This window comes from Mytilus galloprovincialis, chromosome 5 (assembly GCF_965363235.1).
Source record: "Mytilus galloprovincialis chromosome 5, xbMytGall1.hap1.1, whole genome shotgun sequence".
Classification (NCBI taxonomy): domain Eukaryota; kingdom Metazoa; phylum Mollusca; class Bivalvia; order Mytilida; family Mytilidae; genus Mytilus; species Mytilus galloprovincialis.
This window is the reverse complement of record NC_134842.1, coordinates 37229092-37244295: the sequence shown is the minus strand read 5'-3', so window position 1 is coordinate 37244295 and position 15204 is coordinate 37229092. Positions and strand designations below refer to the sequence as shown.

The following is a 15204-nucleotide window of genomic DNA, read 5'->3' as shown; positions in this document are numbered from 1 at the left end:
TTTTTATTTTCCAGACTTTAATAAACTCAGGATTGATACCAAAACACAAGGAACCATTAGCACGTATTATTAGAATGATTGATGGATTTGAAAGTGTGCAACCAAAACCAGGTCCATTGAAGCCAGTAAAGACAGCTCTATGGTAGTGTACTGGAGTCATCTAAAGACCTTGGAAAGCCAAAAACAATATATACCTCAGATCATCATCATTTAAATTTACTACATCATTATAGCTTTTGTAATATAGAAAAGTTTTTAGTATGATTAAGGTGAAAGTACTTATTTGATAGTTACATGAAATTGAAGGACAAAATTTTTCTTGGTTAGAATTATTTTCTGACATTAAATGAACATTCAGAAATTAGAAATTTTATATTTATTGTAATTTTAAAATGTAAATTTGCAAAGGGTCTGTTATGTTGATATAATTTTAAATGACTTTTTAATCTCTGAAATTTCATGAGTGCATCACTTGTAATACTAAGACCATCAATTGGTTGGGTTGTTGTCTCTTTGACACATTCCCCAATTTCCTTTCTTAATTTTATTCCTTTATTATGTACACAGTTTTTATCATAAATTACTATAAAGGTTGATTGCACTTTTATTAAAACATTATTTTTGGTGTTTATTCACAAAAGGTAGCTTGAACAATTATAGGAACTTATCAATTAAAATTTTGTGCATTGTGGGATTAATTTTTGCATGTTTCATTGGAATTACAAATTAGTATAGTTTTTATACAAATGAACAAGATTATGTTATTGTTTAGAAATGCATGTCGCTGTTCAAATTTTTAATTTTTGTTGAATTGAGGGACACAATTGATTTCTTTGTGTCAAACAGAAAATCTTATCTAGTCATTTAAAGAAAGAGTTCTGCAGTGATCTGAAAAAATGGTACATAAAATACTTCAAATGTTATGTAACTATAAAGTTTCAAATATTCAGTGAAATATATCATTGGAAAAACCTTAGGATTGATATATATGTAATTCAGGGAAGGCCAGAGTAACGCCTATATTATAGAAACAATTTTGAAGAACGGCATGTATTTCAAAGTTAATCAACCAAACATAGTGCAAGTTGTCTTCCCTTGGTTCAATGTCGTTTTAAGGAACAGTCCTCACCCAATATATCCTTGTAAATTTGATGATTTCCATTTCAATCTACACATCCTTGTATTTCAAGCTATAAATGAAAGTAATATAATATTTACTAATAGAAACCAGCCTCCAAACCACATGTTTATTTATATCTGTAATGACCCTTCTTATTTCATGTAAAGACTTGAATACTACATGTATGTATGACTTTCTTCAACTTTCAGGCAGTATTGTTCATATAAATGTAAATCTGTAAATTATTCAAAAGTATTTAAAATTAGTATTTTGTGAAATAGTGTTTAGTTATTCTTAGGTATTAACTGTCAAACAACTTATATAAACATATTGTAAAGGTATTTATTAAAAGTATACATCAGAAACCAATTTCACAAAAAATTTGAAGTGAAAAGTTAATCTTACAATAAAAATATTTAGGTGAATTGTTTAGGAATATTTTAGACATACGATAAATTTTACACTTAAGATTTTTTGTGAAAAGGGCTACAGGCTTTTTTCTGCTCGTTGGTCAATTGTTGTCTCTTTGACAGATTCCCCATTTCCATTCGCAATTTTATCATGTTTACCTTTACTTTTAACATTCTGACATTACTGCATATACTATTTGTACAATCATGATGTAAATATTTATTTTTACTGTGTCATCATCTGTCTTTTGTCATTAAAATGAGATAACCTGTTGTAACTTATAGAAATAAAAAATCTACATTGTAGTCAAGAATCTGTTTTATTAAAAGAACTTCTGTGGATGAGTGGTCATAGTTCATGTATTGTGATCACTAGCCTGTCTACAATAATTTTGACTGCAAATCCATATTGTGATACAAGAGAGGCAAAAGTTACTAAATTGACTTTCCAACTCATAAATCCAAAATAAACTAACAACCCCATGGCCAAAAAGTAAAAATACAAACAGACAAAACAACAGTGTACAAACACAATATGGAAAACTAGACTAAGCAACACGAACCCCACAAAAAACTGGGGGTGATCTCATTTTCTCCAGAAGGATAAGTTGATGCTGCTTCACATGTGGCACCCGTCATGTTGCTCATGTTAATACAAACCTGGTAATTAGTCTAGTTTGAGTTTTATGTGTTCATGTCTATTACAATTTTCAGTACTGTAAATTTTTACTTTGAAATCCTTACAATTGACTTCCAGTCTAACTTTAGAGATGGATTTTCTGACAAATGCAGTGCTGAGTGTATGTGATACTTAGCCAATGTATATTTAACCACAATAAACCAGCTGTGCACTCTTCCATTTTCATATGAATTACTGTGAAAGTACTTTAATTCATGGGTATCAATTTTCGTGGATTGAGCAATATTTACATGTTCGTGGGTTTTTTAATTCGTGGATTTTATTTAATTTTTTTTAAATTGAAAATTAAAGCCTTTAGAAACGAAGGTTACAAATGTTTTGAATGGTGGAAATTGCAAAGTAAGCATTGACCCCTGTAAATTGAAGTGATAACACTAATGAACCCATGATAAAGTGATCATCAAAGGTGTAAATTAGGGAGCTACCATTTGATTTTTATGGGGGGGGCTAGGATGAAAAATTTTGTCCTGCATTTTTTTTTAGTTGTAATCTCTGTCCTGCCTTTTTATTTTTCACTCTGTTCGGTCCTGCCTTTTTTTTATTAGTTATCCTGACTTTTTTTACCTAAATTGTCATCCTGCCTTTTTTTTTTGCAAAGTGTCTCATCCTGCCTTTTTTTTTTACTCAAAACTCCTCTCCTGCCTATTTTTTTCAAATTTCATCCTAGCCCCCCCCATAAAAATCAAATGGTAGCTCCCTTAGGCCATAAACATGTCACCTAAAGAAAATAGTAACATAAAAAATGATATAAACGTATCTTAAATTTTGAAATAATTCTTATCAAAATCAAGCCCAGTATGAAATTATTATTTCCCATATGTACGAGCACTATGAGGATATGAAATGAATACTTTATCATACTAGCATATCAATACCAGAAATCTGACTTTCATCGATCAAAAATATTTTTTATGAGAATTAAAAGATCAAAAGTTGTACAGTTTAGGCTATTAAAGATTAAATGAGTATAATCCTGCATGTGGTTGTAGTTCTGTGACTGCTATTAAAGTATTCTCAGATTTGGCGTTATTCAATATATTCTCAAGATTATATCAGTAGTCAAACCTACCGACGGGGATCTTTCCATGTCTTGATTTGGACAATGGTTGTTTTATTTCGTTGGAAACTTAAATTCGTGGATAAAGTCATCCACGAAAACCACGAAAATTGGTACCCCACGAATAAAAGTACTTTCACAGTACTAAGAAACTAAGGTTTCACTTCCTTCAGGCAAAGTTGACCTTGCATGGATTTGGCTATGATTTTCAGGTCTTTTTTAGTCATGTAGCTTTTCAACAGTTTTTATACATTTATGGCTTTCAAATGTTTGGTTTCAAGTGTTACTGATGAATGTAAGTTCAGGAAAACGGTTTAGACACATGAAATTTATAAAGTGTTTGTGGTTTTTTTTTCATAAGCAGGAGTCTTATTTGATATTTATCTTTCTTAACCTCTTAGTGACACATATTTTACCCATTGGAATTATCCAGAAAGAATATTCACAGTTAGCAAAAAAATTGTCTAAATCAATGAAGGATTGGTGTGTTGCTCACATTGGCAGGAACAGATCCAAGGAGGATTTTGCAGTTTCAAGAGAAATTTCAAATTTGTATTGTTAAATGCATCCTTTTTAACTCATTTTAAGCTTTGCAAACGTTTATGTACAAAATGTATGAATAAAGGGAGATGTTAGGTACAGTAAATAAGACAGCAACTTTTCTTTAATAATTCAATGATGCACACCAAAATACATGTATATATATATCTTCAATTCAACATAAAATGGTTGTTTTTTTTACAATATTTCAGTTCTTTTTAACACTTTCAAGTCTAGAATATTACTGTAAATTTCCTACATGCAAAAAAAGAGAATAAACATAACAAAGTTCTTATATTTGTATCAGAGTTATTGACTGAACTTTATGCTAGAAAGCAGAAGAAAATAAATATACATTCATTTATAAAAGATGAAAATATTGCTGGCAGATCATAAATTATTTTAAACATGGTTTTTTTAAGAAGAATTAAAAAACCTTTATTCACATGCAAATTCTATTTTCATAAAACCAACATAAGTATGATTTTAACAAAAGACATCAATTAAGTATGTCAAGGTTACAAAATTTCTAGAGTTCTTATAAACCTGGGAAGGATATATTAAATTAGTAAGGAATGCTTCAGATTAGTTCTAAGATCGCAGTCCTCCCCATTTAAATCAGTTGATTAACAGAAGGGTATATCAAAATTCATACTAAATAATATCAAGGATGTCTTATTGGCTTGCAAGTCAATAATCCAACCTCATTTGAATCTGTATTTTTGTTTGTTTAATTTTACCCTAAGCTGGAGATGGGTTATGCATGTACTCAGCATATTCGGTTCTAAGAAGAAAAGATTGATTATACATTTCCCTCAAAATCTAGATCAATTTTGTAACCCACTGGTCCCCACTGCCATTTACTGCTAAGGATGAAATCACATTTATCGTTTCATCAGCTTTGCGTTGTCAAGCTATTGTTATTAGGAAAACTGTTACTTAATTTCATTGATATAAATACAAATTTGATAAAATTCAAATTATATAAAAATCGACCACACATGGTTCTCAATTTTTTGCGGGAAATATTACCTCCCCTGTTCCAACCGGAAGTGACAATTTGGAAAGATCATCCATCAAGAAAATTCTACAAAAAAAGACACGTTGTGTGCCGGTAAACACTATTATTTAACTGAATGAAAAGGTAAACAATGAATTATGACCGTAAAAGCCTGCGCCACAGTTACGAGAAACTGTCTATTAAGCAGCTTAAACAAAAACTAAAAGCAAAAAGCCAGAGAACGAAAGGCCACAAACGGGATTTGGTAAGATGGAATCCAACTTGTTGTTGACTGTTGTGCTTTATTTTATCAATAGCTGTGTTTTCAAGCACTAAATACTTTGTTGCTTGGACATCAGTCATGCACGTTTATCGTCATTGTTTTCAGTTTTTTATATCAATCTCTTTTTGTGGTAGAAAAAGTGCACACACGACACAGTCACAGCTTATCTCAATATCTGCCCCTTTAGTCTCAATATGGAGCTATATTTATGATGTAGTTAATGCATAGACCTTGATAAACCTTTTCAAAATCATGGATCCACACCTGACTAAATTATACCGACTGAAGTGTCATAAATGTATCTTTCCAAAATTCGTGTCTGTATGTCATGTATGTACAGTACCTGGCCAAAAGTATAACTTGTCACCTGCATTTTTTTGCTATTATTTCATATAAAAACACTTTTTTTCCAAAAAAATCAACAAGGCCTTAACAGACGTAGAATTGTCTACAGTATGTTGTTTATTTGGTAATAGTTTTGTCTTCAGGTGTTTTTGTTTTCTCTTGATTTAAGTTGGTTGAATATAGAGAATTTCTGAACAGAAAATGATATTTGTGTTTATCTTGTGAAAAAATGAAAATGATCCACAAAAAAAATATAACCAAATAAACAAATAAACCTGTGACAATTCTGCTTCTATTGGTACCAAGTTGCTTAAAATCATTACAGCAGTTTAATCAATAGATATAGGAAGTTGTGGTGTGAGTGCCAATGAGACATCTCTCCATCCAAATAACAATTTAAAAAAGTTATAGGTCAATTATGTTTTTTTTTCATTTTGTCAATTTGCTGGTTTGAATGGTAATTTTCAAAGGTCCTTATTTTTATACAGTATGATTGACAACTGCCATATTCATGTCAGATCAACAAACCATTAGAATTGAGGTGAGGCTTTGATTGGATATCAACCTCCACTTAAATGCTTACCATATTGACCAAAGTATACCTTTTTGTAATCCTACATATTTTAGCTGACACTTTATGATGCAACTCAGTACACAACCCAACCTCAATATACAGTCAGGGGTACTACTTATTCAAGTAATTTTTTTTTACTTGAAGAAGTAAAAAAAAATATACACATATGGACCATAATTTGGTATTCGGCCTTTGGTTTCTTTTTGTATCCTTTTTTTATAAGTTCTAAAACTTTAACTTTTATTCTGTGGGTTGTGTTGATGTTAGAATAGTATTAATGGAACAATTGAGTTTTCGAGAAAAAATTAATACATTTTGATTCACCGTTTACGTGACAGGAAACAAAACAGGAAACCAATCTTTATTTTCTTTATTTTGCACAATATATTTCAAAAGACATAAATGAACACCATTACTAGTGTTACTTGCTTCATGTTAATATTTAAAATCTATTTTCAATGTTAAAGTTTTTTTTAAACGCGACAGGAAACCATAAGAAACCGAAAGCATTTTTTTAGTTTTATTTTATTGCAAAATCTGCTTAAAATGATCTGAACAGTATACTTTTTCTTAAAATCCATCTTAAATGTAACAGTATTATAAAACTCCTAAATATGTGCTTGTTTTGAAAACAATTAGTACAATTTATTCAGGAATTTCCGTATTTTCTTCATTGATACAGGATACCATAATCGTTGTATCTTGATGTTTTAGCCAAAAAAATGTATTTATATTTGGTTTTGAAATTCCAGTTATATACAATTTATTCCAAATCATTGGTAATGTAAAATTCTTTAAATCCAGTAAAGAAAACAACTTTTAACTTGGAATTAGCATCTTTAAAATAGGCACCATGTGATATTTGTGACCTGTACACCATCTACATGGTTTCCACATTTTAACCTACTTTAGTGGGCTAAAATCAATAAAGTACTTCCTTTCAAGTCATGCATGGTAAAAGTTTACTTTTCCTTTGACAAGTTTATTGCGTTTCTGATAAGTGTTTGCAGAACATGAATAAAAAAAATTAATTAAAAATTGTGACAAAGATACCAACTTTGTACATTCCAAGTGTAACGGTACATTAACATGTATTTTTTATTAAGTTATCTTTATTCACCTAAAATATCCAGTAATATTTACTGCTGAAGCTAAATCAATCCAACGAACATCGGCACCATGATAGGAGACGTAATTTCGATTGAATTTTCCAAGGACCCTTTACATCGTTATTGGGAAACGAAGTGTGTTAAAACGTCGGTCAAATCTGAAATCAATTTTGTCAAGTCTTTGGGCATTTATTTTCACACAAGATCGTATGTAACATTATGCACATAGGAAAAATAATAGACCCCCGGCGCAATCTCTTTGAAAATTGTATAATCCTTTTTTAAACAAGACGAAACAAGCCTACATATTATGTTTGCTTACATCCCGTTGGAAACAAAGACAATGTTTAGACCTAGTATTTCGTATATCCGGCTGTAAGGGCGTGATCACATGTTAGTCACATGTTTCACGTATGACCGGAAATGATTAGAACTTAACGACAAAAACAATTTTAATAAATAAATGGACTTCTGTTTCGTGTAAAATGTAACGCATAACGATAACGTCATTTTCTAACTTAATTATTACGAAGAACAAAACAAGAATGTAAATCATCTCTGTTTTACCTGTTTGAACATCTCGCGAGAGTTTGTATTTGCATATTGTTGCAAAGGATTCTTTTACAACAAAGCAGATTAAACCATCTAAAATGTGCGTTACAAAATGGGAAACCAAAATAACGACAGTGTTCTTACACCTGCTACAGAAATACTTATAGTTCTCGGCATTTTCTTCTCACTATTCTTATTGGTCGATGTTCATTGTTATTTTAAAGCAAAAATTACGAATTTGCCGGTGACGATTATCTATAAATGAGTCAGCGTTATGCACTTCGGACGCGAAAAGTAACGCGAGAAACGACACACAAATACGGTCGTATAATCTTTGAAATTTGTTAATTTCAATTTTTTTTCTAGGGAAGAGTAGCATACACTTGTATGTTGATAAAAATAATGGCATCTTTAGATGTAGTTACAACTTTTCTTACAGTAATTCACATTTTATCACTTTTCTATAGTTATAGGAAACGGAGCCCAAAAGCAAATTATGGTCCATATAAGTAAATTTGTAGGATACTTATACAAGTGAATTTTATTTACTTGTATTGGTAAAAAAAAATATTGGCTGAGTTATGTCCCTTAGACATTCAGATTTTTTTACTTGTAGAAGTAAAAAGTCATCCTATCTTCTTTTATTGAATTCTTAGGATTTTTTTGCTTTAATAGAATTTTAAATTATCCCTGCTCTTTGCAGATGTCTTTACTAATCATTTCAGTGCAATTTCATGGACAATGAAAATCCCATTTGTTTGTTATCTTCAGAACACTGCTCATTTACAAGCCCTGAAGGAGCAATTTTTTGAAGTCCTTGCGCAAATACTTAAGATCTTTGAACTTTATTAAAAAAAAATTGAGCAAACCTAGGAAAAATCATTAAAGGCATGATTTTACATCTCAAAACAGGGGTCACCACACTTCAAAATTATAGGGAGATGTCACTTCTCCCTGGCAGCCAAACAGGGAGAAGTGAAGACCCAACAGGGAGACTTCAGGGAGAAGTGAAGGCCCAACAGGGAGACTTCAGGGAAAATCAACAGATCACGTTTATACTTATTATGAATAAAAATTTTTGTTACTTTTCTAATCATTTTTTCATGACAATTGCTAAGGAAGTACATTTTGTAAGTCCTTGTCTTGCCATGCTTGTAGTCTGAAAAGAAATACTTTTTTATTTACATGTGGTCCTATGCAAATTGTCAAAAAATATCATGACATAAGGACCATAAGTTAGTGGCATAAGAGCTATGTTTATTCTGATAGGTCTGAATGAATTGAAGATTTGACCTGGATCAAATTATGCTGCATTTCAAAGATTTTAAAATTAAACCAAGTCCAAGAACCTTTTAAAACAAAAATGATAATCAATTAAGAAAAGTTAAAATACGGTTTCATAGCTAAGATCATGATTCAATATGCATGTGTTCTTAAGATAATATTTGATAAGAATTCAGAGAGAAAACTGTTTGACATACATGTGTTGAAAACGTAAAGTAAAACTGTTAATTTCAAATCGTGTACATGTAATCGCACTCATTTGCGGTATTTTCATGGAAATGCCAATTTCCAAAATCAAGTTGCCGTTAGAAATGTTTGTTATTGATTCTAAAACACTTCACGAGTGTTTAAATATAACTAAATCACAAAAAGTAACATTGGAAAAGTCGTATTTTTCATAACCGGAATGAAATAGGTACTTGTAAATCGAAAACAAATACCACGTGATTAATTCTAACTTTATATTTTTGAAAAATATACGACTTTGGAAGTAAATATTGCCGTTCCTTATCAAATTAATGAGCAGATATTCATTAAAATACTGTTTAAAGGACCTTTAGCTGAAACAAAGCACATGTATCAGTCTGTAAAACAAAATCCTGAACAAAAAACCGACTGCGTTTTGTAGTTTATAATTGTTGTGCTGGTTCCCGGCAGTGTACTAAACTACATACATAATAAAAATACAAGCGAATACCAGTTGATAATATTCCGTTTTTTAAAAGAAATCTGAAATTTTTTATGGGACATCACATTTTGTCAGTAAATATAAGAACATCAAAATTAATAGTGCATTTTAATATGGATAAGGTAAATGATGAGAGATGAAAAGATGAAATGGCACCATCTACAATTTTCAATAACAAAGATGGCGGACAATAAACAATCATAACAAAATCGAGATTTTTCTTTTTTCTTGCTTATAGTACACCTGGGCATGCAATTTTTACGTTGATGTATGATACTATCGCGGAGAAATCAGTTCTGACTTTGGGGAAACATGTTTTGTATTTCAATACCTATCGGTCGTTTACGTTTGAATCGAGAATTTATCAAAAATCATGAGGCGACATTGGGGAATTTTACTGAAAATCGAGGGCGACATAAACTTCTCCCTGGAGCTTCTCTAGAGCGAAGTGGGGAGACCTAGAGCGACTTTGTCGCTCACTTCGCCTGGTGTGGTGACCCCTGTCAAAACTTGAGGATTTTTGTGGGATTGTAAGAAAAATTAACTTATAAATACAAGTAAATTTTTGAGAAAATTAAGGGAACTTATTCAAACATTATTTATTTACTTATATATGTATATTTTTTTTTACTTCTTCAAGTAAATAAAATTAACTTGTTCAACAGTACCCTTGACTGATATAAATGTAAGATGTGTGATATGCAGTCAAACATGCCTCTTACATGTCTATTAAATGACCACTTCCAGATCCACTCAAATGTTTCCTATATTTAATTTAACTCTTTGCAGCAGTCAACTGTAGACTGGGTCAGCCCACACAGTCATTTGGCTAATTTTGCTGCAATGCACAGATATTCTCTTGTCAAATTTTAACAATGTTCACATGAATATTTAACTTCAAGTATAATCATGAATGTTAAATAATCAGTTCTGAAAAGTCCAAATAAGAATCGAAACCAGTTTGCAAAAGAGATTGCGTAATATGAGGGTAATTTGTGAATTCCTTGCAGATGAGAAAGTTGTTGATAATTATTGGGCATACTGTAACAGTGTTATTGAATCATATTTAGCTATTTGTAAAGAACAACATTACATTCAGATGTCTTCAAAAGTGCTAATCTTATTTAGGTTTGTTTTGTTCTCATTATTCCTATCAAATATAATTTGAAATTGATTACAGTATTCATCCAATTTTTCTTCTGGAGGTTTTAATTACTTTTATTTGTTTTTGGAATAAAAGTTATATCCAGTAGATTTAATGATGTAAATGTTTCTACTTTAAAACAGAAAATCATTTTAATTTATATTGCATTCTGATTTATGATTTTTCAGCAATTGTCTGTACTGCAATCAAGGTCTTAAATAGCCTAATTTTATACTCCATGCTTTCTAATGCAAGATACTCCTCTATGTGTGCTACTCACCTTACATTTTGTAGATGGATAGAAATCATTATGTTTGAGTAGTTCTTATAATCCCCCTATTACACAGTGTTGTCTTTACTTACTTATCTCCAACTGTTGCATTGATGTTGTAAACTTATTGGAGATTTCATAAAATTCATAATGCTTTATTTAATCATTCATGTGTGTGCATGGTTTGTTGTAATGAATCTGGTACAGTATTGTTTTAACTCTTTATTTGTCAACATACACCTGTTAATACTTATGTCTGTATAGACTTCTTATCAGTAACATATGTTCTATACCATGTACACAAGATATAGCAAATTTTGCAGTAAAAAAAAGAGAACAGAGAGACAATGAGAGAGTTATAAATTCAATTCTCAAAAAGAGATGTGTATATCTTTCTTTAGAGATATGTGTATATCTTTCTTTAGAGATATTCTTTAAAAAATGCATATATATATGCAAACTAGATGCATGCAAAAAATCTCTTGTAAATATTTTAAATATTTTATTTTATGATAAGGTTAGGGATAATTATTTAGCAGTCGTAACACTTGTATCAGATGCTTGTCTTTGCTTGTATACCTTTTTGTGTGTTTATTTTATCACAATTTGTTTAAATTACAATATATAGTTTACATGTAGGTTCTATATTAACATATAATAAATTTCATCTGATCATCTGATCAAGCATGGCTTGAATTGAAAGATTTTAACAGTATGAAATGACACATTCGTTGATCATGCTTATGGTTAATGTGTATTAACATACTAACAAAAAATGGATATTATTATTTTTACCAAAAAATGGAGGTAAAACCTGATCACATCATCAGATAAAATTTAATAGTACTATACTTGCTTTAATTGTAATAGATTAGTCCAAATAAAAAAGTATGTGTGGTTCCAGTTACACCTGAAAAAAAGTTGGGGTAGGAAGTTAGGGATTTTTTTTTATTTTATGTTTTTTTTTTTTACATTGAGTCTATGGGAGCAACATTCTGACTTCAACAGTACTTAATGAAAAATGACAATAAAATCTTTAGGGTAGGCTTTTTTTAAGCCGAAAAAGTAGGGACGGTAGGGTTACTGGAACCACACATATATTTTTATTTGGCCTTAACAATTGGTGTGGATTATTATTTTTCATGGATATGTATGTATTGTCACACAGAAATCGGACCAAATATAAATTTCCTGTAGTCTAGCTTGACGGAAAATTTTAATTGAATTCTCAATCCATTAGAATTGGTTCCCATGAAAATTAATGAATCCAGAGTGCATATTCAATGTTTTCCACAATATTTTTAAATAGCTCTAAAATAATAGAAACTCATTTAGTAGATCAAGGAATAATGGAATGCAAAATATTCATTTGAACTTAATATTTTAAATTATGTTTGAAAATACATGTTTGAATGGGTGTAATTTAATTTTGAGTTGTTTTGAATTATAGTATATCTTATTTCTTTGACTGCTGTGAAGATTAATTGTTTAAAATTGTCAATTCTTTTTAACATGTTTAATGAAATAATTTGTATCCTGTATTACTTTTGTTTTCATTCTAGATATTATTTTGTAGATAGAAAGGCTTATTGACGCCAGTTTAAGTGAAATGGACAAAAAAGGGGACAGAAAATCTCCCTCTGAAAACACAACCCTCAAACAAAGACATTCTCATTCCACTAACGGTGATGTTAAAGATAAGTCCAATCTACTAGACATTATGCATCAAGAAAGACAAGATCGAGAAAAAATCGTCCTGTGGAGAAAGCCATTGAAGACTATACACTTCTCCTGTCTGGAGACTGCCTCACTACTGAATCAAGCTGGAAAAAAGTATGTATTATTGTTGTACAGAAACTTACACACATACATTAATTATCTGCACATTGGTAAGAGTTGCAGACACATCTACCATTGTCTATATAAACATGATAAAGCTGTGACCATTCAGTCTTTACCAATTTGTCATAGACTTTTATTTCTAAAAACAGTTCCTTTAAAACTTTTAGATTAAGCTTTCGTCTTACATTTTATGTAAATCTACCCATTATCATCATTATTGATAACTTTACAGGATTTTCTCCCTATATAAAAAAAATGTGTCACTTAATTGTCATCTTCCTGGTAAAAGTTCACCATAACCATGATTACCTATATTTAGTTTTCAACAATGAGCAAAACCCATCACTGACTAAATGGCAAAAAACAAGCAAAGGAGACAGATGATATCAAAGGTAGAGCAAAACACTTAAGTCATGTAAGTCAAAGTGAGACTAGATAAATCATGGAAAAACAAAAAAAGGATGAAAAATCTGAACAAAACAGTACAAAGTCTCTTGTGGAGAGTTGTCTCATTGGCAATCATACCATATCGTCTTATTTATGTATAAACAACTAGACTGAGAATATCACGGAATATTATTTGACAAACCATTCATTCTAAGGAATAGATAACTAGTAAAAGTATATTTGATAAATTTCTTTTGATCTAGCATGGTATATTTAAATAACATATGCTAATAACAATGTTTATATTGAAAGGTTATGGAGACGGAAGGTTGCTGTGGTAACTTTATTGTTGATGCTGTTTACATTTTATCTCGTCTACATTACTCAGGGAACACATCAGCCAGTAAGTTCTTCTTTTATGCCCCATTTATGGGCATTATGTTTTTCGGTCTGTGTGTCTGTTTGTTCATTCATCCATCCATCTGACTCCGGCATCAGGTTACTGTCTTTGGTTGAGGTAATTTTTTTAGCTCACCTGGTCCGTCGTCGTCGTCCGTTGTCGTTAACTTTTACAAAAATCTTCTCCTCTGAAACTACTGGGCCAAATTAAACCAAACTTGGCAGCAATCATCATTGGGGTATCTAGTTTAAAAATGTGTGGCGTGACCCCGCCAACCAACCAAGATGGCTGTCATGGCTAAAAATAGAACATAGGGGTAAAATGCAGTTTTTGGCTTATAACTAAAAAAACAAAGCATTTAGAGCAAATCTGACATGGGGTGATCGTTCATCAAGTGAAAATCTATCTGCCCTGAAACTTTCAAATGAATAGGACAACCCGTTGTTGGGTTGCTGCCCCTGAATATGTAATTTTAAGGAAATTTTGCTGTTTTTGGTTATTATCTTGAATATTATTATAGATAAAGATAAACTGTAAAAAGCAATAATGTTCAGCAAAGTAAGATTTACAAATAAGTCAACATGACCAAAATTTTCAATTGACCCCTTTAGGAGTTATTGCCCTTTAAAGTTAATTGTTAACAACTTTTTCGTCATGTTTTTAGGAAATATTTTCCACTGTAATTACTGGGCCAAGTTCATTATAGAGAGAAATATTTGTAGCAACAAGAATGTTCAGTAAAGAAAGATCTACAAACACATCACCATCACAAAAACACCATTTTGTCATGAATTTATCTGTGTCCATTGATAATATGCACATAGACCAAGGTGAGCGACACAGGCTCTTGAGAGCCTCTAGTTTTATGAAGTTAAAGTCCAATTAATTTTAAACTAAGAACACATGTTCCCTATCATATGATCTTTCTAATTGTAATGCCAAATAGAGTTTTGCCCCTTATTTCATTGTCCACTGAACATAGAAAATGAAAATGATGATGCAAGTGGAGCATCCATGTATTATGGACAGGTTCTTATGTCAATATTTGTAAAAACCTAGAGAGAATGCCTGGTTCATTTGTAGATTATCAATGTTCTTCAAATAAAAAGGAATTTCTTAGCTGAATCTTGTTGAAGTATAAGTACCCTGAAATGAAATTTAGCCAACTAACATCCTCAAGTAGCACAATTTTGAACACTATAACAAAGAAAAGATCAAAAGAAAATTTGAGAAAATAGCAATAATTTTGTATATATCAATAAAAGTTGCTGAAGTTCAAGAATGAGAAAGGAAATCTTATATATATGTAGGACTCTAAAGTGCGATGGGGACGCTAAAGTGCGATGGCCACGCTAAAGTGCGATGGTGTACGCTAAAGTGCGATGTCCCCGGTCGCTAAAGTGCGATGGTCTGCGAAAGTATATTTGAAAGCGACGTTATTTCATTATGACGTTAACATATTTTTTTACAAACAAAAATGGACATGCCTGAAAATAAA

The 15204-nt window shown here is 31.0% G+C and overlaps 2 protein-coding genes across 7 annotated transcripts in view; both read left to right on the top strand.

The window, feature by feature from the left end:
• The window catches only part of LOC143075739 (uncharacterized), a 29863-nt gene extending 28027 nt beyond the window's left edge, over window positions 1–1836 (top strand). For both annotated transcript variants that reach the window (XM_076251296.1, XM_076251297.1), the window contains exon 23: window positions 15–1836. In XM_076251296.1, the coding sequence (XP_076107411.1) occupies window positions 15–146 (132 nt within the window). In that variant the 3' untranslated portion in view covers window positions 147–1836. The remainder of the gene's footprint in view (window positions 1–14) is intronic.
• A 3011-nt stretch (window positions 1837–4847) lies between these two features.
• The window catches only part of LOC143075738 (vacuole membrane protein 1-like), a 32507-nt gene continuing 22150 nt past the window's right edge, over window positions 4848–15204 (top strand). The window contains exons 1-4 of one of the 5 annotated variants that reach the window (XM_076251292.1): window positions 4907–4971; window positions 5944–5996; window positions 12654–12910; window positions 13619–13709. In XM_076251292.1, the coding sequence (XP_076107407.1) occupies window positions 5967–5996; window positions 12654–12910; window positions 13619–13709 (378 nt within the window). In that variant the 5' untranslated portion in view covers window positions 4907–4971; window positions 5944–5966. Of the gene's footprint in view, window positions 5093–5943; window positions 5997–10994; window positions 11018–12653; window positions 12911–13618; window positions 13710–15204 lie in introns of all 5 variants that reach the window. The other 4 variants (XM_076251295.1, XM_076251294.1, XM_076251293.1 and 1 more) reach the window with 4 other exon arrangements.